The following is a 24,201-nucleotide window of genomic DNA, read 5'->3' as shown; positions in this document are numbered from 1 at the left end:
TGAGCCTCATTACAACAACAATAAAATTTTCTGTGACAAATTTTAATCATATTTTCCATTTAATTCCAGCAGAGGGCATCAAGTGAAAAATATTTTTCAACTTCAAAAATTAAACATAACATAAATGTAAATTTTTAATGATTCTAGTTTTTATGATCCTAAATATTATCACATTAAGATTCATATATTTCACATCATTTTGAATGGTAAATTTGATTTTTGCCTAGGTGAAAAGATAAATTATGGTTAGTTCCCCTTATGGAGAGAGAGAAAAAATCAGAAAAAAAAACCTAGTTTTTCCAGTAAACATTTATGGAACATCTCATTGTTAGGCATCCTATTAGGAATTTGGGATTTAAAATTAAGAGGAATGGGTAACAATACAATATAGTGAGAAGATTACTAAGTGCTGTGTACAATAACACTTTTTGATGTTTTAGTAATGAATTAGAGAATGTGGATAAGGTTGTGAAGGAGATTTTTGCTTGCCAGGTAATTAAAGGGGAGGACTTTTCTGGTAGAGGGACCTATAAAAGCAAAATCATGTTGGGTGAGAGGCAACCTGTTAATTTTTGGAATTTTGCAAGTCATGTTAGTCAGCTTTCCTTTACTCTCACAATACTTGAGATAATCAGTTTATGAAGAGAAAAAGTTTATTTTGACTCATAGTTTTGGAGTTTTCAATCTATGCTTTGTTGGCCTCGTTTCTCTGGTCCTCTAGTGACACATCATAGCAGGTAGGCATGGTGGAGGAACACTACTTCTCTCACTTATCTCATGACTAGAAAGTGAAAAAGAGAGGAAGAGAGCTGGTGTCCTACTGTCTCCTTCAAGGGCATGTCCCCAGTGATCTGACTTATCTCCCTCCAGGCCTCACCTCTTAAAGGTACAACATTTACTTTAAAAATCCGAGAATTAATTTTTTAAATTTCCTATAGCTTTTTTTATTGTTGTTGTTTGTGGTGCTGGGCTTTGCACATGCTTTACATCCCAGCTGTTCTTCACATTTTAATGAATCACGGAATCATAGGTTTTAGTGTTGAGTGAGGCCTGTCAAAGCAGAAATTACACTGGACAAAGTTATACAGACAAGAAAGACTTTTCTTCAAATTTATTGGGATAAGGAAGGAGAGGCCAGAGCTAAGTTTGGACCTACCTAACTCTTCTGAAATGAAAGGCAGGAAAGTTTTTAAGGTCTGGAAAGAGCTATGGGAAAAGTACTGCATGTTAGGGGGTGGTGAATCAGTGGATGTATCGGACATTTTGGGTTATTACTGATTATAATGGTGCCCCTTGCAGTTAGGCTCACAGACTGAGAGATAAGGTCACTGTCTTCCTTGAGGTTTGTATTTCTAGGGGTTGTCTGTCAGGTTCTTGAGATGTATCTGAGTTATAAAATATGACAAGGGTCTTCTATAAAACAATTCATATATATTTTTAAAAGGTAGAGAAAGAATTTACAATAACAAGTTTTCCAAAGAAAATGCTCTAAGAAAAAGAAAGCTTGAGGCATAAAAACAGAAAGTAACCTGTATAAGCTTAGGCAGAGGATAAGTCTATTCTGGACCAGGCTTCTGTAGTCAGTTTTGGAAGTAGTGTGACTTTTTTATGTCTGTATTCTTATCTGTAAGAATATTATCTGGGGATGATAATATTGTGAAAATTATATGCGTTTTGTAATTTAATTTTATTTATCATTAAATTTGTCATCAATTTATCATCTGGGGATGATAATATTGTGAAAATAAAATGACACAACCCATGTAATGTACTTTAGTTAACAGTAGCAGTGCTTTACTCAGCTTTACATCTCTATAACAAAATACCTGAGATAATCCAGTTTATAAAGTGACAAGGTTTATGCTGGCTCACAGGTTTGGAGATTCCAGCCTGGCCCCCTTGCTTTGTGTCTGGTGAAGCAGCATACATCATGGTGGGAGTGGATGACAGAATACAACTCCTTATATCATGAGTCAGGAACAAATAGAAAGAGGAAGGGGCCAGGGTCTCACAATCATCTTCAAGGACATGTGCCTAGTGGTCTAAGGATGTCACATTAGGCCCCACCTCTGAAGGACTCTGCCACCTCCTTGGACTGCCACCCTCCCCAGGGTTAAACCAAGCGTTTAACAGTAGCCCTTTCAGGAACATTCAAGATTGAGACTATAGCAAGTAGTCATCATTTTTGTTGTTCTTATTAAGAGACTCATCTCATTCAATTTTATCATTTTGAAAATGTAATGACTGAAACCCAGATCGGGTGATTTAAGGTCACACAGCTGATAGCATTATAGTGCAGAGCTTTACCATTAAAGTCAACAAATGTAAATATTATACAATTAAAGCTACACATATTAGAGCCATAGGTAAAATTAGAATTGTAACTTTGTTGTACTCTTTCTAGATTGGATTGTTATTTGAGTTATTCAACAAATAGATCAGATAAAATATCAGTTATTCAAGTTTAAACAAATTTTGTTGCAGACTTTTTATCTTTAGCTTCTTTTCTATTATTTGACTTTGTAGATAAAATTTTAACATTTCAGTCTGTAATGGGTAGTTCTCCAATTTTGTACCAGAGTTCTTAGGATTTAGACTTCCTTTAGGGCTCTTTGAGGAAGGGGATGAGAGGTTTAATATACAGGACTCAGTTTTTGTTAGTTTAATTGGCTTCTGATTCTGTAAAAGATTTCATTGCAACAATAGCAAAAGTTTGAAGGCCACTCTTACCAAATTTTCTTGGATACTTTAAAGATAGGAATACACTGTTGTCACTAGAGAAAATACAAATATAAGAGTAACAACAATTATGAGCAAAAAAAAAACAAAAACAAAAAACCAAAAGATAGACAGCCCCCACCCCAATCCTGCTTTTAGTAATGGCCTTTGGGTCTAAGGGAAAGAATGATTTCACTTTATGTAGGAAGTCTTTCACACCCTGTGACTTCCTTATGCTGGCTTTTCAATAGCAGTCCTATTAAATGCTAGTGAAGAAAGTAGCCAATAAATGATGCTGAACAGCAGTGCTGTTTTATATTCCTCTGCAGGAAGCCATGGGCCAAGGGAGAGGCAATCTGGAGTGAAAGTTTAATTTTCTTTGTTATTGGGGAAAAATTACTTATTAATTATAAAAATCTTTCTAAGGATTTTTTAAGTCTGAATATGAGTTTATATTTGCAGAGGGATGATTTTCCTGTCTCAAAGAGTAGATGTAAGGATTAACTAAAGTAATATACATAAAGCATTTTAACATATCTTTTATGTAGAAAATGTTCAGTAAACACAGGTGCTGGTGTCACTGGTTAGGGTGATGATGATGTTGTGAAGAATTCAATAGCATGAGATTAGGAAATAGAGTTATATGTAAAACTAATAATTTGCTAGGGTAGTGATTAAAAGTAATGAATAAAGAAACCCCATCACCTCACACTCTATCATACCCACAAGTCTATAGGTAGTATGGGATGCATAGGAGAGGCTCTTGAAAGATTTGTTGAATAGGACTGGGGATGTGGCTCAAGCGGTAGTGTACTCGCCTGGCATGCGTGCGGCCCAGGTTCGATCCCCAGCACCGCATTAGAAAGAAAGATGTTGTGTCTGCTGAAAACTAAAAAATAAATATTAAAATTCTCTCTGTCTAAAAAAAAAAAAAAGATTTGCTGAATAAATTGAGAGAGGTTCATTTGAAGTTTTTCATTTTTTTTAAACTTTAAGAGCTTGTTTTAAAATTATTTATTTATTTATTTTTAAAATATTTATTTTTAAGGTTTAGGTGGACACAATATCTTTATTTTACATTTATGTGGTGCTGAGGATCGAATCCAGTGCCTCATGCATGCTAGGTGAGCACTTTACCACTGAGCCACAACCCCAGCCCCCAAATTTTTATTTTTTATAAGCAAGAATTATAGACTTTTAGAAACAAAATGCTGTAAACCTTTCATTTTATAGATGAGGAAACTAAGACTCAGAAAAATCAAGTAGCTTATTTACCTAAGGTCATAGCTCTCCGTAGGAGAGCAAAAATACAGTTGACCTGAGCTTTGAACCTCAGTCCTGGGTTCTTAAATCAGCTTTGGGCTTCTTAAATTGCTTAGAAGACTGTCTTGGATAAGTTAATATATTTCTGTAAAGTTTATTTTCTCATTTGTGTTATGGGGAAGTAATACAGAAGACAATGATAAGGATTAAAGGTGTTGATGTATGTAATGAACCTGGGGTTTAGTATGTCCTTAATACATTTTATCTTGAGTGTCTGATGAACTCTTTTGAGAAGAATGGATAGTAGTAGAAATTGTTTAAAAGAAATTCACCAGTGTTCTCAGTTGATATATGGAGGGTTTGATAATTATTTGAAAGCAGTTTTTGTTTCATTTTCTTCTGCATGCTTGTTTTGAAATGGTGGGTGCTGATGAGTAATGATAGAACAATTTCAAGGGAGAACTTTTAAAGGAAGGTAAGATATTGCTATGATGTAGTGGGGTGATTTTTTTAAACACATACTAAAACTAACCTAAAATTTGAGTTATTACTTAAAGAACAGATAGTTGGCCATTTCTTTATTGTTGTTTCCATCATGCAACATAACTATGGACATGTCTCTAAGACCCAGGACACATTTCTTTTTCTCAGTGATTCTCTGAGACAGTTTTCATCAGGGGCAGCCAAACATTATTTGTAACCAAAGGAATCAGTTAGGCAATAGGATATTTTGTCAAAAACAAGGTATGGCTATAAAACTTTTGAATTGATTATCTTTTAGATCTTCTGAATTGACTCCATGAAGGAGTTCCCCATATGCTTTGCAATTTTATTTGTTGAAATAAGTATCCTAAATGATAAGTTGTACTGAGTAAATGGTTGGAAGTTATTCAGAAGTTTAGAAAAGTAAGCAGTGATTAGACACCAATACTGAAACTGTATCTTCTTATAGAAGCAAAATCACATTTAGAACTACCTAGTGCATTCAGTTCAAGTTTAGAAATTTTCTTTCCCTTCTTTGGTTTTAACTCTTCTGTTTATTGTAAGTAAAGCCAAGTTAATTTTGGAGTTAGTTGGGATTTTAAATGTTGGTATAAACAATCTATATTAAATACTCAGATACAGGGTTGGTGATCTTTTTATAAATACTTTTGAATAAGGCATGGTTAGATTTTTAAAATAATGTCTTGAATTGTAAATATGTTTCTGTTTTCTTGAATTTGAGAAGGGAATTTTTTTTGAAATAACAATTTTTTTTTCTCTTGAATTTTGTTTAGACAGAATATTGGTGAAAGTATTCTTTACCTGTGGGTGGAGAAAATAAGAGATGTGCTAATACAAAAATCTCAGATGACAGAACCAGGTAGGAATGAAAAATATATCAATGCTCTTTTAACTTATTATGGTAATTAAATTTTCACAAAGATATTCTAATTGAAGTTTTACATGAAAATTTATTGTGTGTGGTTTGTATATAATAAAAATTTCCCTGGAAAGTTCATTTACCTGTGGTAATTATGGTTATTCTTTTTTTTTTTTAAAGCGTTATCTTCTTTATTTTCATATTATACTTTTTTTTCTTTTGGTACTGGGGAATTACTCAGGGATCCTCAACCACTGAGCCACATCCCCAGCCTTTTTTTATATTTTATTTAGAGATAGGGTCTCTCTAAGTTGCTTAAAGCCTTGCTAAGTTGCTGAGGCTGGCTTTGAATTCGTGATCCTCCTACCTCAGGCTCACGAGCTGCCAGGATTATCCGTTTGCATCACCATACCGAGCAATTTTCATATTATACTTTTATAGAAATAGTTTTCTGGTGAAACAACTTATGACCAAATCTGTTCTCTTTTATTTCCATTAAGGTAATATGAACTCTATAACATTCTTCATGAATTATGCACTACATAAATAGAGTTTAGCTTCAAATGAATCTACTCCTTATAGAAAAAAAAAAAAAACCTGAAAAGAATAGTGACCAATATTAGGATATAGAATTTAATTTTGAGTATAATTTTTGAAATATAATTCATATGCCATAATTATTCACCCTTCTAAAGTATACAATTCAGTGGTTTTAGTATACAATTCAGCCATCACCACTAGTTGTAGAACATTTGGAAATTGATATTTTGCTTTTTATTAATCTTTCATTAAGCTTATGACAACATAGAAATCTCTAATGTCTCCTGTTCACATTTAGTAGTCTGTTCCATTTACCACAAAAGACTTTTTAGAGATAAAAATAACTCTAAAAGTACTTTTAAATAGCATTTTATTGATACCACTGGTAGAATTATTTTTAATTTGGAGGCCAAAAGGATTTTTAAAAAATCCAGTAGCTTATTCTTACTAATTGTTTAGAGGGTTATTTACAGAGAACCAATTCTTTAGGCCTCCCTCAGCAAAATTAGTTTACATTTAGAGTTGATAATAGTATATATATGTTTTTAGAGAATTTTTCATTTTTTTATAGAGACAGATATTTTTATTGCTTTTATAAAATCAGAGGTAAATGACAAAGATATTAAAACCATATAATAATTAATTTTGAAATATTTTCCACAATTTTTTATAATACATGTTCTGATTTTGCAGCATTTTAGGGATCTGTGAGAAAAGTGACTTCAAAATTCCCCAAACAGTAATAACTTCTGCCAGCCTGCCTTTAGAGTTAGAACAAGTGCAGAAATGGAATGTATATCAATAAACATTTAGGACTCCAAAGTTTGGAGTACTCAACTTTTAGGAAATTTGAAAATTTAATCTTAAAATTGACATTTTCCTTTTTCCACCTGCAACCACAGTATATAGTTAAGTCACTCTTTCAAGTTTTAGGGTTCTTGATTTGTGTTGTATAATTCATAATTTTGAATTTTTAGAAATTTGATGGTTTTTTCTTTAAAATTGTTTTGGGGCCAGGTGCAGTGGCACATGCCTATAATCCAGTGCTCGGGAGGCTAAGGCAGGAGGATCTCGAGTTCAAAGCCAGCCTCAGCAATGGCAAGGTGCTAAGCAACTCAGTGAGACCCTGTCTCTAAATAAACTACAAAATAGGACTGGGGATGTGACTCAGTGGTTGAATGCCCCTGAGTTCAATCCCCAATAGCAAAAAATAAAATAAAATAAATAAAATTGTTTTGCATGGGGCTGGTGTTGTGGCTCAGTGGTAGAGTGCTTGCCTGGCATGTGCGAGGCAGTGGGTTCAATCCTCACACCAAATAAAAATAAATAAATTAAATAAAAACAAAAATTTGTTTTTGCTGATATTACATTAAAATGGAAGGATTAATAATAATTCTGAAGAACTAATAAGGGTAAGAGATAGTGATCAGGATGAGAATTTTCTTCTTTAGGGAATAGTTTATCTTTATTTTACTGTTAACAAGTACAAATTTATTCTTTATTGTTTTTCTAGAATAAAAATTTTAAATTTGAAGTAATTATACATAACTCCAATTTTTTTAAAAAAAATTGAACTAACTTGCCAGGGCACATGCCTATAATCCCAGCAACTCTGGAGGCTGAGACAGGAGGATCACAAGTTTGAGACAAGCCTCAGCAACTTAGTGAGATCCTTGGCAATTTATTGAGACCTTGACTCTAAATAAAAAATAAAAAGGGCTAGGGATGTAGCTCAGTGATTTAGAGCCTCTGGTTATGTCCCTAGTACCCCCCACTCACCAAAAAAATTGAACTGACTTCAAATTTACAGATAAGTTGTCAAAATAGTACAAAGAGCTGTTTTATATTCTTCACCCTAACTTCCTATTAACATCATACATTACCTTGCTATAATATCAATAACATAGTGCAGTACTGTGAAGTAAACCAAAGAGCTTATTCATATTTCACCAGTTTTTCCACTAATGCCTTTTCTGTTGCTTTAGGACCCTGTCCAGGATTCTGCATTGTATTTAATTATGACTTCTCTTTACTCTGTTCTATAATCAGTTCCTCATTCTTTCCTCTACTTTTATAACCTTGGACCCTTTTGAAAAGTACTGATCATGTATTTTGTAGAATACCCCTCAGTTTGGGTTTGTCTAGTTGTTTTCTCATGATTGGAATAAGATTAGCTATTTTTGGCAAAAATACCACAAAGATGATATTGTGTCCTGTATAAATACATCATTTCTAGGAGTTCATAATATCAGTCTGATGTATTATTGATGATGCTTACCTTGATCCTTTGGTTAAGATGGTGTGTGCCAGATGTCTCCACTCTTAAGTTACTGTGTTGGGGTTTTCCAGAGAAATGGGTATGTTCGTGTGTGTGTATATGTCTGTGTGTCTTTGTGTGTACAGAGAAAGAGATTTAAGGAATTGGCTTATACAGTTGTGGAGGCTTTCAAGTCTTAACATCTGCAGGGTAGGCCAGCAGCTGGAGAACCAGGGAAGAACTGATGCTGCAGTTTCAGTCCAAAAGTAGTCTGCTGGGAAAATTCACTCTTCTGGGGAGGTCATTCTTTATGAATAAGGTCCACCTTTGTTATGGAGAGCAGTCTGCTTTACCCAGAGTCATTTGATTTAAATATTAATCTCATTAAAAAAAATACCTGCACAGAAACATCTAGAAGAGCATTTAGCCAAATATCTGTGTACCCTGACTTGGGTACCCAAGTTAACATGTAAAAGAACTATCATAATTAATACCTTTTAACTTTTCCTTTTCCTTTGTGTCTTGTGGGAAGTTCTTTTCTACATAGATTTGTGATTAAAACCAAGCTTTCGATGTAGCTTTCTGGTCTTTCCTCTTCTGGAATCCTGTTTTTTTTCTTTACNTTTTTTTTTTTTTTTTTTTTTTTTTTTTTAATTGAGACATGATGTCCCTTAAACTTTTGGACTGACATGATCATTCTGCCTTGGCCTTCTGAGTAGCTGTGATTATAGGCATGTGCCAAGGCTATGCTAATATCCTGTTCCTTAAACTTTCATTTACATTTTAGTATCCATCAGAAGATTCTGTCAGCAGTAGTTATTACTATGTTGTTTGCCTAATGATGATTCTCCGTTTTCTTCATTTATTCATTGGAATTCTGTTGTGAGGAAGAGGAATTCTGATTCCTTCTGTTGAAGAATGGTGTTTAGAGTCAAGACCTAATTTTTTTTAAAAAATTAATTATTAATTATTTTTATTTATATATAACAGTGGAATGCATTACAATTATTATTACATATAGAGAGCTCAATTTTTCATTTCTCTGGTTGTATACATAGTATACTCACACCAATTTGTAAGACCTTATGTTTATGTAAGAGTGATTTTATAATTGCTTTTTTGTAATCATGAAGTCTCATATCCACATAGGCCCAGATGTGAAGAAGAAAACTGAAGAGGAAGATGTTGAATGTGAAGACGATCTCATTTTAGCATGTCAGCCAGAGAACCCAGTGAAAGCATTGGATTTTGATATCAGTGAAAATCAACCAGGTATAATGTCACTAAGTAGTTTCTTATGAGGAGTGTGGGGCGATAGTGTTGTGAATTATTCTTTGGCATCTTATGGAAATTTAGTAAACACTCAGGTGTTAGGAAGTAGTTATTAATTTGCAGACAGATTTATTTTTTTCCTGACTGTTGACCATTTTGGTGTTTTCCCAGGTCTGTCAAAATGGTGAGGAAAAAAAATAGAAATTTCCTTTTTTCCCCTGGCTTTATAGAGTTTTGACTTAATGATGGGAGATATCAAAACTTAAAAAAGGCTGTTAATGTTTTCAGTTCATATTCTGTTTTTGTATTTCAACTTTCTCCTGATGTTTTGGACTTCAATCTATGCTCACAAACATAAATAAGGTAACATGGAAAGTAGAACTACTGAAATAAAGCTAGTAAAATACCATTAAAAATTTAATTTTTGTTTCAGCAAATTTGTTTCACAGTAGTATTCAACTTATAAATAGGTTGATGTGTATATAGCTCTATGTGCATATGAGAAAGCATGTTCTGGTTTAATATTTTTAAAATTTTCAATATTATCATCTGTTTCTTTTAAGTTTCTTACAAAAACATTTATAGACCAGAGGAAATATGCGTTTGGTTAGAAGATGAGCAGTTTACTATGTTATTTTACAGTAGCTTTTAAAAACAGTATTCTGAAAGTTTAAGGTTTTTGAAAGGTGGTGCTCCAGGGCTAGCAAAAGAGCATGAAGTAGAAATGAAAGCGGGCGAGAGGATCCAGAGCTCCTACTTGTGCTTCAACCAAAGTAGCTCCATTTTAATCATTTATATATTCATGGATTTGACATAAGACTTCTGGGAAGCAGGATCCAACATTTAAAGAAAAAGGGTGAAAAATCAGTTATCATAAATAGCACCAATAGGTCAGTAATTCATGTTGACTTGTATGCTATATTTGATTTATTTGTATCAGTATAGAGGCCAAAAGCAATTCAAGAAGAGGGCAGAACAGGGGATGTAACTCAGTAGTAGAGCACTTAGAATGCACAAGGCCCTAGGTTTATTCTCTAGCACTGAAAAAAAAAAAAGGCAATAGCATCCTACCAAAACCTGATTTTTTTTCTTCATTAACTTCATCCTAAATGAGGCAGTTAGTAGCAACCAGGATGGTTAAATTTCTCACCAGATTTAAGGGTTAATTAATGATGCTTAAACTTTTTGAAGAGACACAATAACTGGCATCATAGTACTCTTCATGGAATACCATTTGGCTATAGTATTGATGTATTCCATTTTAAGAAATGGAAATATTTGTTATAAGGAGATATATTGTAGCTATACAATTTAAAGTAACAGATTTCTCAACTCAGAGGTCTGTGTCCATAGATGAATAAGGAAGTAGGGGTATATTAGCAGCTGTCAATCTTTACACTCTTAAAAACTACACATTGTATTATTAAAAAAACTACATATCGTATTATTATATGTCATACCAACTTTGTTTGCTGTAATGCTTCAAGATTTGAGTCTCAATCCTACTATCTCCACTGAGTGACATTGGCATTTATAAATCAAGTATTTTTATCTTATATACATTTGAGACTTTTTACTTAAATTATAATTTAAATTTAATTTTGGTAAATTAAAAAAATTTAAAATTTAGTAATTATTAATGGCTATTTTAATTTGCTGTATAATTTAAATTTATTGCCTGATTTCCTCTCCCCCTTTGCCAATTTTTCAGTATTTGAATGTAGGACTTTGAAAAATAAAGCAGGTTTATTCTTTAAATTTATAGAAATAGAAGAATTACCTCCGATTGATCATGGCATTCCTATTACTGACCGAAGAAGTACTTTTCAGGCCCACTTGGCTCCTGTAGTTTGTCCTAAACAGGTAAAGTTAGCTCACTTTGATGTTATTTTGCCAAAGTAAGTCAAGTAAATGATTTTGCAGTAATACCTTTATTTTTGCTCTAATGTTTAATTTTCACATAAGATAAAAAATTATTTGGGGCTGGGGTTGTGGCTCAGCAGTAGAGTGCTTGTCTAGCACATATGAGGTGCTGGGTTCCACCCTCAGTACCACATAAAAATAAATAAATGAAATAAAGGTATTGTGCCCAACTACAACTTAAAAACAATTATTAAAAAATAAAGAAAAAAAGATAAAAATTATTTGGGACTATTTCCCTACTCCCAAATTACTGTGAATCATAGAAGATTAGTTTTGTTTCTGTTGGTCACAAATTTCAAAATTGTACTTGGTCTCTTGAATGGGACTTAACCCTCCAGTGAATCTAAGAAAAACTCATTTTGTCATTACAGAAAATTATAATGCTTAATAGTTGGTTTAAAAGAATTATTTGCCCTTTTTAGTGGGAGTTCTGTGAAACTAAGTTCATTTGACAGTTGCCCAACAAAGAGAAGAGTAGCCAAAAGGGCTGAGCCCAGTCTTTCCTGCTTCCTGGCCTTTCTGCTTCCTGGTTTTAGGATACCTTATTTCCCTCAGGTGTCCTATTCCTATTAAAAGATAAAAAGGGGACTTTTTTAATCAAAAACTATTCCTAGGTCTTTTCCCTTCTCACTCTCTTTTTAGCAAAAATCCTTTTCTTCTTTCTTGTTGCTATAATGTAGTCCAGGTTAAACTTAATTGATGTATGAGGCAATTCCAATTTGATGTATACAAGTAAATAATAACAATAATAATAATAATAATAAAACAATAATAATGTCTCATTATTTACCACAAGTTTTAGGGATCTGTGTCTTCCCTTGGTTTTCTGTTCTCCTCTTGAAATTCTTTGAAAAGACCTTTTAGGAATACAGTTCTTTGTACTAGGTCTTTCATTTCTCTTTTAATCTCTAGAAGAGGAAGTTCTTTTCTACATAGATTTGTGATTAAAACCAAGCTTTCGATGTAGCTTTCTGGTCTTTCCTCTTCTGGAATCCTGTTTTTTTTCTTTACCCTTCAATCAAGGTCCCTTGTAGACATTCGTTTCCGAATCTGTTCATCCTGGATCCTCTTTTCGTTTTTCATCATAGTCACTTAAACTATATGAGCATTGAAACAAATCATAGCGGTCATTTCCTACTTTACTTTATGGATCAATTGACTGAAGCTGGGTATCGTGATGCATGCCTGTAATCCCAGCTACTCTGGGAGGCTGAGGCAGGAGGATGGCAAATTCAAGGCCAGCCTCAGAAATGTCTCAAATTAAAAACAAGAAGGATTAGGAATGTAGCTTAGTGGCAGAGCATTTACCTGGCATGTGCAAAACCCTAGGTTCAATACCTAGTGTCTCTGTCTCTCCTTTCTCTCTCTCTCTCTCTCTCTCTCTCTCTCTCACTCTCACACACACACACACACACACACAGTCTGAGAATCTAAAGGGTTATAAAATGATAAAGACAAGATTGTGGAATTAATGGTTCAAATTGGCCTGTACAATTTTAGCTCAGTTTTTGCTGCCTCCAGTATTTCTTTCATACTCCTTGCCATTTACAAGTCTTCTGAAAATATGATCACATTTTATTCTCTTCACTCCCCCGTTCTCCCTCACATACATAATCTTTGCTGATTTCAGTTGTCTACAAGGGAAAATGTAAACTTCTTTTGCGATATGATCCTAGCTTATCATTCCTGACACACATATCATCTCATTCTTCTTCTTAAATAACAGCTACATGAAATTTTCTGAACCTTTCATTTTATGTTTCTCTTAGAATATCTAGTTAAATTTGAATTTCAGGTAAACATTATAACATGGGAGCATATTTTTACTTATGTTTGTTTATATTGATCCATATTTGTTGTTTATCTGAAATTTGAACTTAACTCAGTGCTCTTTATTTTTTTTTTTTAGTATTTATTTTTTAGTTTTAGTTGGATACAATACCTTTATTTTATTTATTTATTTTTATGTGGTACTGAGGATCGAACCCAGGGCCTTGCACGCACGAGGCAAGTGCTCCACCTCTGAGTCATAACACCAGCCCCTGTCCTTTATTTTTATTTGCTAAATCTGGTCATATTATATTGCATGTGTGTATTGCACATGCTGTTTCCTCTGAGCAGAATCTTCTTGTCCCCCCTGCCCTGCTTTTCTCGGTATTTGGGATTAAATGCAGGCACACCATACATCATACCAATGGGACACACCTCTAACCCTTTTTAAATTTTATATTGAGACAGAGTCTTGTCAATTTCCCCAGGCTGGACTTGAAATTGCAATCCTCTTGGCTTAAGCTTCCTGACTTGCTGGGATTACAAACATGCACCACCACACCCAGCTCTTCTTCCCTTTTGATGGAAAAGAACTGCCAGTTATTTTCTAAGACCTGAGTCTACTTATCACACTTGGAACATATCATTATCATATAATTACCACATTGAGTAAATTTCAGAGCTGATGTTTAGAAGTTTTTACATTTGCATTTAAAATTCTCTGTATGGGTAAGAATTTTTCATATACAAAGCCTCAGACAGTTCATGCCTAAACTAATCTGTTGATAATTAGTGCTAAAAAAAATACCAGGTCGGTCATTTTTATACTGATTGAGAGTACTCATTTCTGCCCCTACACTGAGGAGGAAACTTTGGAAATGGCCTTTTCAGAATCTAGAAGATGCTTTAAAAGACTGTTTATTTTAATACAATATTAATATTAATATGCTTTAAGATTTTTTTTCTAGCATTTATTCACAGAACCAATGAAAAGCATACATTACCTTTTTTATATTATTGCTGTTTTGAAGGTGAAAATGGTTCTTGCCAAATTGTATGAGAATAAGAAAATAGCTAGTGCCACCCACAACATTTATGCCTATAGGTAAGTGATTATCACAATTTTTGGAATATGCAATTTGTAAACAAGGGTTGGGAAATGATGCATAACTAAAAAACCACTATATGTGTTTTTTTCCATTATAATAGTGATAGCTATGTGGAATATTTGGAAACTGCAGAAAAGGGGGGAAAAAAGAATTGGAGGGAAAATCTAGCATTTTCTGACTTTAAATGTCAACTGTAGTTTTATATATTTTCTATGCAAACAATTTTTTTCAGTGGTTTACCCTTATATTCTTTATTCTTAATTTAACAAAAGCATCCTCCCAGGTTGTTAGAACTACTTGATAAATACTATTTTAATTACTGTTATTTATTTGAGGCTCCATACCACAATTTATTTAAACATTTCTTTTTTGCTTTAGCTTTTCATATTTTCCAACGTTATAAATAATAATAGTACGTGAACTTTTTTTTTAGTGAAATGGGCTATAATTAGGAAAAAAAAGTCATATTTTTTTTTTAACTGAATTTTATTTATTTATTTGTTTATTTTTGGTGGTGCTGAACCAAAATTGAATTGATTGAACCCAGGGCCTTGTGCATAAGAATAAATTCTTAAAGAGTAGAATTATTAAAAAGCATGAACATTTTTGAAACTTCACTCATATTGCTAAATTTTTTCCAAAGGTGGTTTTCAAAAGTTTACGCTCCTGTGAGGAGTGGATTAAGAGTGCTTCTTTTACCACATTTAGTTTTGAATACTAATGTATACAAATCTGCTGATTTGTAAATGAAGACATAAAGGGTATATTTTTTAATATGCAACATAAGACAACTTAAGGACATAGTTTAGGCCTAAAATAAAAGAATATAAATACAGGGATTTGGTGCAAAATTAAAATTCGATTGAGACCTATTTTAAAACCTAGGCTCTTCAAAACTCACATTGAAAAGTAGTACTTTGGAGATGTGAGATTTTAATTTTATTTATTTATTTTTTGTGGTGCTAAATGCGTATTAATTATATACTTTTCTTCTAAACAGTATTACTGAACAGAATTTTAATATATTCTTAATGATTTAAGGCCATTGGTGTGAAAATGAATGATTAAACTTTGCTCTCAGTAGTTTGTGCTGTAAAAATTATTAATAATAGTTACCATTTGTTAATTCCACATGCTTATTTAGTGCACACTTAACAGTTTATGTAAATTAATTATGATTATTTCAGCAATTGTACCAAATATTATCTTTTTAAAGATCCTATTGTTACATGATTAATAATTAAAATAAATGTAATTCAATTTTACTTCTTTTTATTTTATTCCTATGTGGCTTCAACAACCTTGTACATAATGTTGACCCAAGTTATCAAAAAATATGTGCTGATTATTCTGTTTCAGGCCCCAGTTTTCTGATTATTTCTTCCTCAGCCTCCCTTCTGTAATTGATTTTTGGAAATGAAAGAACTGAACTTGTCAGGATTGTGTATCACTAAAAAGACACTAAGTGGAGGCTTGGGGAACCCATTGGGAGTAGAAACAATGAACTTTTTTGACTTTGAGTTGTATATTTTGAATGCATAGGGTCCTTTTAAGACGTCACTGCCTGGTACTGGGCTGTGTTCCTTTTGTAGTTGTGGGGCGTTCTTCAGGCTACTGTACACACAGCTGTTGGATGCTGTGTCATCATCTTCCTGGCATGTGAGGAAAGGGTTAGTGAAAATTTCTATAGATCCTTTTTTTCCCTATAATCTAACAGTACTGATTTAAATAGTCAAATTTTCTTCATTTGTTCCATAAAATAATGGGATTAGATTATAATTGCAAATCTAATCTAAACCAACCCCTGGCTTCTTTTCGTCATTCTTAAATTTGTCATATAAATTTTTGTTTAATAGTACTAATTCACTTTTCCTTATATGAGGTCAACTGTGAATAAAAATAGAGCCTGCTCATAGTAAGTAGTCAGTATTTTTGGATGAATAAATGAATGGATGAATAGATAAATGGATGGAAGGATGAATGAATGAATATTATTACTGTAATCTATGGTTAATATAATTGAATTATGTATGTAGATGAGCTTTTATAGCTTTTTATGTTTATTTTAAAAGTCCCCAACATTTTATGGCTGTAGTTGGGCAGGTATCTTTACCACATTAGTCATTTCACATGATATCATTGTAGGGGCCTAAAAAATCCACTAGATGGCAGGCCTAAACTGGTACTACACAAGAACACACTAATAAATATGTTATATATTTTATATTTAATATGCTTATTTGTTAACTATAAATATAAAACAATATAAAAGATATAAATAATGTATTTATATTTATATATATTTACCTATAACACTTATTTGACAAGGTTATTCTACTAATAATGATGTTACTCTGCATCATTATTCTGAATAACTTTTCCAGTGACTTAAATGATAAAAATACCATGATTATCTCTAATATTGATAAGCATCCTGGAACAGATTTTAAAGAGAAAAATAAGTCTTTTAATTCCTACTTAGAAAGGGGAAAAGAAAGAAATGATTGATGGATGGAATGAGAGGAAAATATGAAATACTGACTTATGGTTGTATTAATCTTATGTGATTTTTGTTTCACTGAATCTTAGGCTTTTTGAAGACAGGAGTATGCTGTTATTTTTTTATACCATTTTGTAGTGATTATCATTATATTTCTATATAGTATATTCTCAATAAATATTTTTCAGTGAATGCTCTTTATTACTCATGGATTTGATGTTAAGGGAAATGTCGTGTGTAGATTAAATTTCCCATAAAAGTAGCATCTCTGATATACAGGAGACACCTTTGACTCTTAGTTTTTCTAAATATATATATTTTTTAAAAAGGTGAAACATACTGGATAGTAAATTATCCATGAATTTTCAAGAACAATTTTTTAAAACAAAAATTTTGGAAGTAATCAAATTGATTACAACAAGTATCGAGTGACTTCCACTATAATACTTTCAGTTTCAGAGTGTAACCTCGTTACATGTATTTCTAGGATATATTGTGAGGATAAACAGACCTTCTTGCAGGACTGTGAGGATGATGGGGAAACAGCAGCTGGCGGGCGTCTTCTCCATCTCATGGAGGTAGGTGTTAAGTTAAACTTTGTGAGACCTATTCTGTACAAGCCATAAAATTTCTCAATAAAAGAGCTCCATTTAGGAATAAATAAGTCAGTTAAATGTTATAAATTAATAGTTAATTTTTAAACATCAACTGAAAATTTTAATGATTGGTTACAGGGGAGAAAGCAAATGGTTTATAACCAGTGCTTTGTTTTCAAGGTATAGACAATAGAAGATTTTCTTCAACTTTAAGGAAACACTCTCTCTTTCTCTCTCTCTAGGACAGTTTCCTCTTCTCTTTTCTGTTTTATCTTTGTGGATCTCCTATTAGTTGAATATTAGAACTTCTGTATTAATGGAAAATGTTTCTTTTAAAAAATTAACTTGTCCATCTCATAGTCTTTATGTTCTAAGACATTTTCTTAACTGTCTTTCAAAGTTTCTGTTGAATTAAGAAAAAAAAAATTTTTTAGCAACCATGTATTTAATTCTTAAAAGTTTTTCTTGCTCACTATTTTTCTTTTTTCATAGAATCCTGTTCTGGTTTTATGGATGCATTATCTTCTAAATTTCTCTACATATATTAATTAGAGCTTTTTTCCCCCAGATGTCCTCACCCTTAAATGTTTCCTGATCCATTTTAGTTTGTTTATCTTGTCCTTTCTCTTTCATGCTGCTGGATTTTCTTCATCTGTCTGGTGATCATTGATTGTGCATTAATTTTAAGAATGGATTGTTTTTTTCCTAAGGTAGTTACTGTGGTTTCTTCTGCTAAAGTCTATGGAGCTTTGTTTCTTAACTAAGCCTTTCCCTTGAATAGGAACTCTGATGTGGGCCTGTACATTGGTGGGCTTCACTTTAAGGGCGGCATTTGACAAATGTCAAACTGATGAAGACTTTATTGGTAGGCATTAGATTACGTGTGCAGCCCATTTTCTCCCAGAGCTTGTTCAGAAGCAGACTGTTTTATTTTATTTTTTTGTCATTTTGGCCTAGTGGTAAAAAGACTACCTAAAATGTGCTATTGTGGTTGAAGTCATCAGGAATTAAAACTCTGCCTGCATGGTCTCCCCTCCTGTTTACTCTGCCATGTTGCCCCAAAGTTTGGAATTGAAGGACACTGGAACATGGTTTTGGTTTTCCAAATCCCCTTCTATTCCAATGTGTTACCCTTGAATTGTTAGATATCTTAGTGCATACTCATATGACTCTGCCATTAAGATCACTGGGAAATTTTATGTGCAATTTTATATGTGGGTTATTTCCTTCTTTTTAAAAACACATTTGTACATGTTTATCTGTGTATCTAATTATGCTTCTGGAAATAACAGATTTTGAATGTGAGGAATGTCATGGTGGTAGTATCACGCTGGTATGGAGGGATTCTGCTAGGACCAGATCGCTTTAAACATATCAACAACTGTGCCAGAAACATACTGGTGGAGAAGAACTATACAAGTTCACCTGTAAGTTGTTATTGATATCTAGTTTGTTTGTCTTTTTATTGTTGTTATCATTGGGGGTTGAACCCAGGAGCACTTTACCACTGAGTTACATCCCCAGCCCTGTTTGCTTTTTATATTGAGACTGGGTCTCACTAAGTTGCTTAGGGCCTTGCTAAATTGCTGAGGCTGGCCTTGAGCTTGGGATCTTCCTGCTCTGCCTTCTGACCTGCTGGGATTACAGGTGTGTGTGGTGCTAGGGATCATACCCAGGGCCTTGCATATGCTGGGCAAGCACTGTACCACTGAACTACATTCCAAGCCCCAGTATCTAGTTTCTTAAGAAAATTAAGAATGAATCAGAGTGTGAATGGTACATTATTAGTAAAATCTTTAGACTAGGAAACTGGACCCTTAGACCCTAGTCAGAACAGGATAGTCATGTGACCTTGAACAGATCACTTCATCTCTTTGAGTACTGATTTTATAGGTTCATGGAGTTTACATTAGGAAAACTTTTTAACAACCAACTAGTTTTCCACTAAAATTGAGGCCCAAAGAGATTGTAGGTAAATGTCACATGGGACTAGGTGTTCTTTAAACATCTATAAAATTCTAAAATTCTGTTAGTGTCTTCCTTTGCCCCGGGCATGCCTTTAGATACTTTCTTCTTTATACTCTTGAGTTTATTTTGTTTCATGTTTTAAGTGTGTTCGTATCTATTTTATTAAGCTTTATTGCTTTACTTGGGAAAATGGAAATAGATTAAATAATGTTGAAATTATTCAAATATAAATCTACTAAACACTATTTATCTTGATTATCCTTGATGGCCTTGAAAATGCTATAATAAACTAAGTGAAACTGCCCTGTAAGACACACAAAAAAAATATCAAAGTAGTTATACCCTCACCATTATATATAGACTATATTTATGATTACATGTAAGCTTTCATCATCATGTGAATGATGCTGCACTGATTTGTGTCTTTTTCAGGAGGAATCCTCTAAGGGTTTGGGAAAGAACAAAAAGGTAAAAAAAGACAAGAAGAGGAGTGAACATTAAAACCTGAAACTATATGAAAGGTTAATTTGCCTATACACACATTCCATAGTCATCAAGGAATATAATGTACAGAGAGAATATCCTCGACTGCTCAAGTCAGTCAATTCATTGTGGACACCAGCATTATCTTTTCCTTCTTGGTTATATCATATGCCAAAAATAGAGAACTTATTTTATATTCATGTATGTTTTAGGCTTATTTGGAAGAATTAATCTGAACTTAATCATCACTTCATCTAATTTTACGAAGGTAACAGTTGCCCAGGGCAGTACCAGAATTAACTGTCCATTTCAGTACATGACAAGTGCCTTTGTTAGGTGGGGAAGAAATGTCTCCAGAGGAATATAAATACCCGATTTCTTGTCATAGGGATTCTCACACTGTTAAATGAATATTGCCTTTTACTGCTCTTTATGGCTTATTGGAATAGGAGCTCATTGAAGATTGATCTTGGAGAGTTTCTTCTTGTGATTTCAGTTCATAAGTATGTCACTTGTCATTTTATAGTGTTCATCATTGAGTAATTGATTAAGTGAAAATCCAGCAGTATCCATCTGCAGTTATGTGTCAAAGTGATAATTCATCTAACATATTTGTTAGCCTAAGTGTTATGCCTCGATTTCTGTCACAAATTGGTGATTGTGTAATTTCATGAAGTGATTTTCTAGTTGCAGCCTTTTTTCATTTAATTCTCGTAATGTTAAACAATGAATATGGAGTATCAGTAGGCTCCTTTCATCCCTGAAATGTGTTGATGTAATATTCTGGTTTCTTTTAACAACCCCAAAGTACCTTTCTTGTGATCCTCATTGAGAAATTAGAACCATGCTAGAAGCTATACTATGTTTAATGGGACATTTGTATAATGGGATAGAGGTGTCAGAATGACACTGGAGTAAGGCCATGAGTATGTTATAAATTTGATATACATTTCCCATCAGTGCTCCAGCAAGCTTTTCCAGTTCCATGATTTTGTAGAGAGAAGAGGAACAAATCTTTAAGTTGGAAAACAGAATCCTTTTTTTTTTTTCTATTCTTAGCAAGTCGTCCTTTTTAAAAAAATTAATATTTTATGAAAATTACTTCTAGACAGTAAATTTACCTTTGAGATATAAAAAGTTGTGAACTTTTTCCCTTTCAGATATGATTACAATTGTTAACAGTTACTCAGTCGATCACAGATTTGTCTGGCATTCTTCTCCCAAGGGAGAGGACAGAAATTAGGAGGCAACTTTGAAATGGTACTAGAGCATGGAAAACATCAGAGGCTGGACAGATTTTTTTCTTTTTTTCTTTAATATTTCACCTTTAAAAGTGCCAACTAGGGATTTCTAGTAATAATCAAGTAAACAACTTTACACTAGGATGAATTTGGAGATATAAAATCTTATTTTTCAGCATTATTTAATGTTATGAGTTATCAAAATTCAAAGGATAACTTATATGTATTTGGAGCACTTACCTTGGTTTCCATGAAATGTTAAGTACGTCCTATGTATTAATTGTTAAAATTATTGAAGAAATTAGAGGCTGTTTATTAACATTAGAATAATTTTACAATATTGGTATGTCAAAACTGAAGGGTGAAGAAATAGCAAACATTTCCTGCAGAATAACAAATCTGAGTTGATTTTAATTTCTTTCTTGATATTTTATGTAGCATTATTTGGGTTTTTACAGAAAACAAAACATCTCTTATATGTATTATCTCATTTTCTCTTTAAAAAAATCTTATTTTTGATTCTTTTTACAAAATTACTAACCATATTTTACTGAATAAAAAACCCCCAAATCTCTTTTCCTAAAGTCAGCTGGTGAGAGGAGAGATTCAAAATTCTTCATCATACCCTTCATTAATGGTAGAGTATTTCACAGTCTATCATTAATGAAAACCCTAATGAAATTATGTTTTTATCTCTATTTGAAATTTCTATTAAATAGAGGATTTCTGATTATCCAGGTAATAATTTTCTTAACTAGATCTATGCTATGGATAGATCTATAATGTTTTGTAGTCTGTTCTGTTAGTTAAAAATATTCTCCTTATCCCAGTACATAAAAGCAAGTCACATATACTTTTTAAATGGGGATAGCAACAGCTGTACCAAAAGTATGTTCTTGAGGGTATGGATCATGAAACAGCCTGTTTAAAGAGAATTATGTCAAACTAATCACAACCAAGAAAGAAAAGCATAAACTGGATACTGTTTGCAGGGCAGGTGAAATTTAATGAGAAAATTGTATAATCACTTCTAATTTCACAATAGAGATAATCATTATAAACATTTGGTATGTACATTTATTATTTTTTCTTATGCATGATTTTGTATATATGGCTATTTTTCTTTCCATAAAATGGTATTAAACTGTATATACTGTTTTGTATCCTACATATTTCATATAGAAGTATATTGTTAACATTTTCCCATGTCAATAAATATTCTTCTATGGCTTAACTTCTTATGGCTGCATTGTATTCTATCTTCTTGGTATGCCATTATATACAAACTAGTCCCCTAGTTATTTCCAGTTTTTAAGTTTTCTCACCTTTTCACTATTACAAACAAATGTGGAAAACTGCATCATTGTATGCAAATTTTTGTATGCATTTCTGATTATGCCCTTATGAAAAACTAGAAATGGAGTTCCTTGTTCAAATGTTTACACATTCTGTTAGCTCTTGATTGGTTTAGCCCAAATTCTCTCTAGAAAAGTTTTATCAATTATACCCTGTTGAGAGCCACAGCCAAAGGGGCCCCAGCAAACTTCCAGCTGCCAGCAAACTTCCAGCTGCCGGCTGATGATTGGCTCACAGCGGCCCCAGCAACATCTAGCTGATTGGCTCCTCGGCCCCAGCAACATCTAGCTGATTGGCTCCTCTGCGGTGATGCTCATTGGACTGTTTCCCTGCCCTTTCAGACCACGGAGCTGCTCATTGGGGGACTTTTTTTTGGCTCCGCCCACGTTACCCAGCCAATCGGCCTCAAGAGCAGGAGGATTGTGGGAGGTGGAGAGAGGCTTGTGTGGGAGAGAGAGGCTTGTGGAAAGCCGGTGGTGGCAGTTGAGGCTCTGAGGGTTTTTCCTGAGAGGCTGTTTTGTTTGGCGTGTGTGGTTCTAAAAATAAAGTTAGTTTCTTTTGACAAGTGGCTCCTGATTGTGCCCAGCCAGACTGCGGCATTTGGTGGCTCGCACGGGGAGCGACTGAGGGTAAGTGAACTGCTCGCCCCTGAGGGCAGGGCAAGAGGATGGGTAGCCATTTTAAGATTCTTCTTTTGTTATTTTGTTTCACTTTTGTTTTAAGTTGCCTGTCCCTGGAGATGTGTAAGATGGAAGAAAAACCGCTCACATCTGAGGAACAGATAGGGAGAAAGGACGGATGGACATTTCAGGAGGCTATTATAATGATTTTGTGTTGTTCCAATTTTGTTTCACTCTGTTTCAGTTTTGTTAGGCGTTATCTTGTTGGGTTGTATTATAGTAGAAATACGGGATCAGAAATTAGTAAAAAACAAACTGAAAGAGTGTTAAGTAAATTGTTAGAGGAAGGAGGCATCTCAGTAAAATCAAGAACAATCAGGGCATACGTTGATACAATACAAAAATGTAGCCCATGGCTTTTTAAGGAGGAGTTGTTAAATATATCACAATGGAACCATCATGGTGAAGATTTAAAAAGAATAGAAAAGAAAAGCCCAGGGACTCTGCCAGTTGGCACATTGCCATTGTGGACGTTCATATCTTGTTTGCTTAGTCCAAAGCCTTCAGTTCAGACAATGGTAGAGGAAGAAGAAGACATAATGATTCAAGTAAAAGAGAAGGTCTCTCAAGTTAGTCAGACAGAGGAAAAGATTCAAGTAAAAGAGAAGGCCTCTCAAGCTAGTCAGACAGAGAAAGAAAGTGTAAAACAGAAAAAGCCATCAGGGGGAAAGTTACAACAGGAGACTGCTACTAACACCTTTCTATCACCAGAGGACGTAAGTGTCCAACTAACAAGGCCACCTCCATATGCTGGGAGGTCCCCAACCCCCGCAGTTGATAGTTGGGATCCTGAGACAAGATCTCAAATATTAACATGCCCTGTATTTGAGGCAGGAGGGCAGCGATTTTACCAAGTTTTAAATTTCAAAACAGTGAAGCAGCTAAAAGAGGCTGTAACAACCTATGGTCCTCAAGCACCCTTCACTGTAAGCATGGTCGAATCCATTAACAACTTGAACATGACGCCAGCAGATTGGGCTAATATGTGTAAAGCTGTGCTAAATGGAGGACAATACCTGTTATGGAAGGTTGCCAATGAGGAATTTTGCAAGGAGACGGCTAGGCGAAATGCAGCAGCTGGTTATCCTCAGAGAAATCTAGATATGTTGTTAGGAAAGGGACCTTATGAGGATCAGCAGCAACAAATTGCATATGATCCTGG

General features: G+C 33.7%; 1 protein-coding gene across 2 annotated transcripts in view; it reads left to right on the top strand.

Annotated features, from left to right (window-relative positions):
- Impact (impact RWD domain protein) overlaps window positions 1-22,237 on the top strand; it is a 28,220-nt gene extending 5,983 nt beyond the window's left edge. Inside the window, exons 4-11 of one of the 2 annotated variants that reach the window (XM_048806413.1) lie at window positions 5,259-5,344; window positions 9,291-9,413; window positions 11,179-11,276; window positions 14,138-14,211; window positions 15,808-15,885; window positions 17,203-17,293; window positions 18,604-18,738; window positions 19,712-22,237. In XM_048806413.1, the coding sequence (XP_048662370.1) occupies window positions 5,259-5,344; window positions 9,291-9,413; window positions 11,179-11,276; window positions 14,138-14,211; window positions 15,808-15,885; window positions 17,203-17,293; window positions 18,604-18,738; window positions 19,712-19,780 (754 nt within the window). In that variant the 3' untranslated portion in view covers window positions 19,781-22,237. The remainder of the gene's footprint in view (window positions 1-5,258; window positions 5,345-9,290; window positions 9,414-11,178; window positions 11,277-14,137; window positions 14,212-15,807; window positions 15,886-17,202; window positions 17,294-18,603; window positions 18,739-19,711) is intronic. The other variant, XM_015482469.2, reaches the window with a different exon arrangement.
- The last annotated feature ends 1,964 nt before the right edge of the window (window positions 22,238-24,201 follow it).

The sequence above is a fragment of the Marmota marmota genome, unplaced genomic scaffold (genome assembly GCF_001458135.2).
Source record: "Marmota marmota marmota unplaced genomic scaffold, marMar, whole genome shotgun sequence".
NCBI classification, from domain to species: Eukaryota; Metazoa; Chordata; class Mammalia; order Rodentia; family Sciuridae; genus Marmota; species Marmota marmota.
This window is presented reverse-complemented; position numbering and strand designations above follow the sequence as displayed.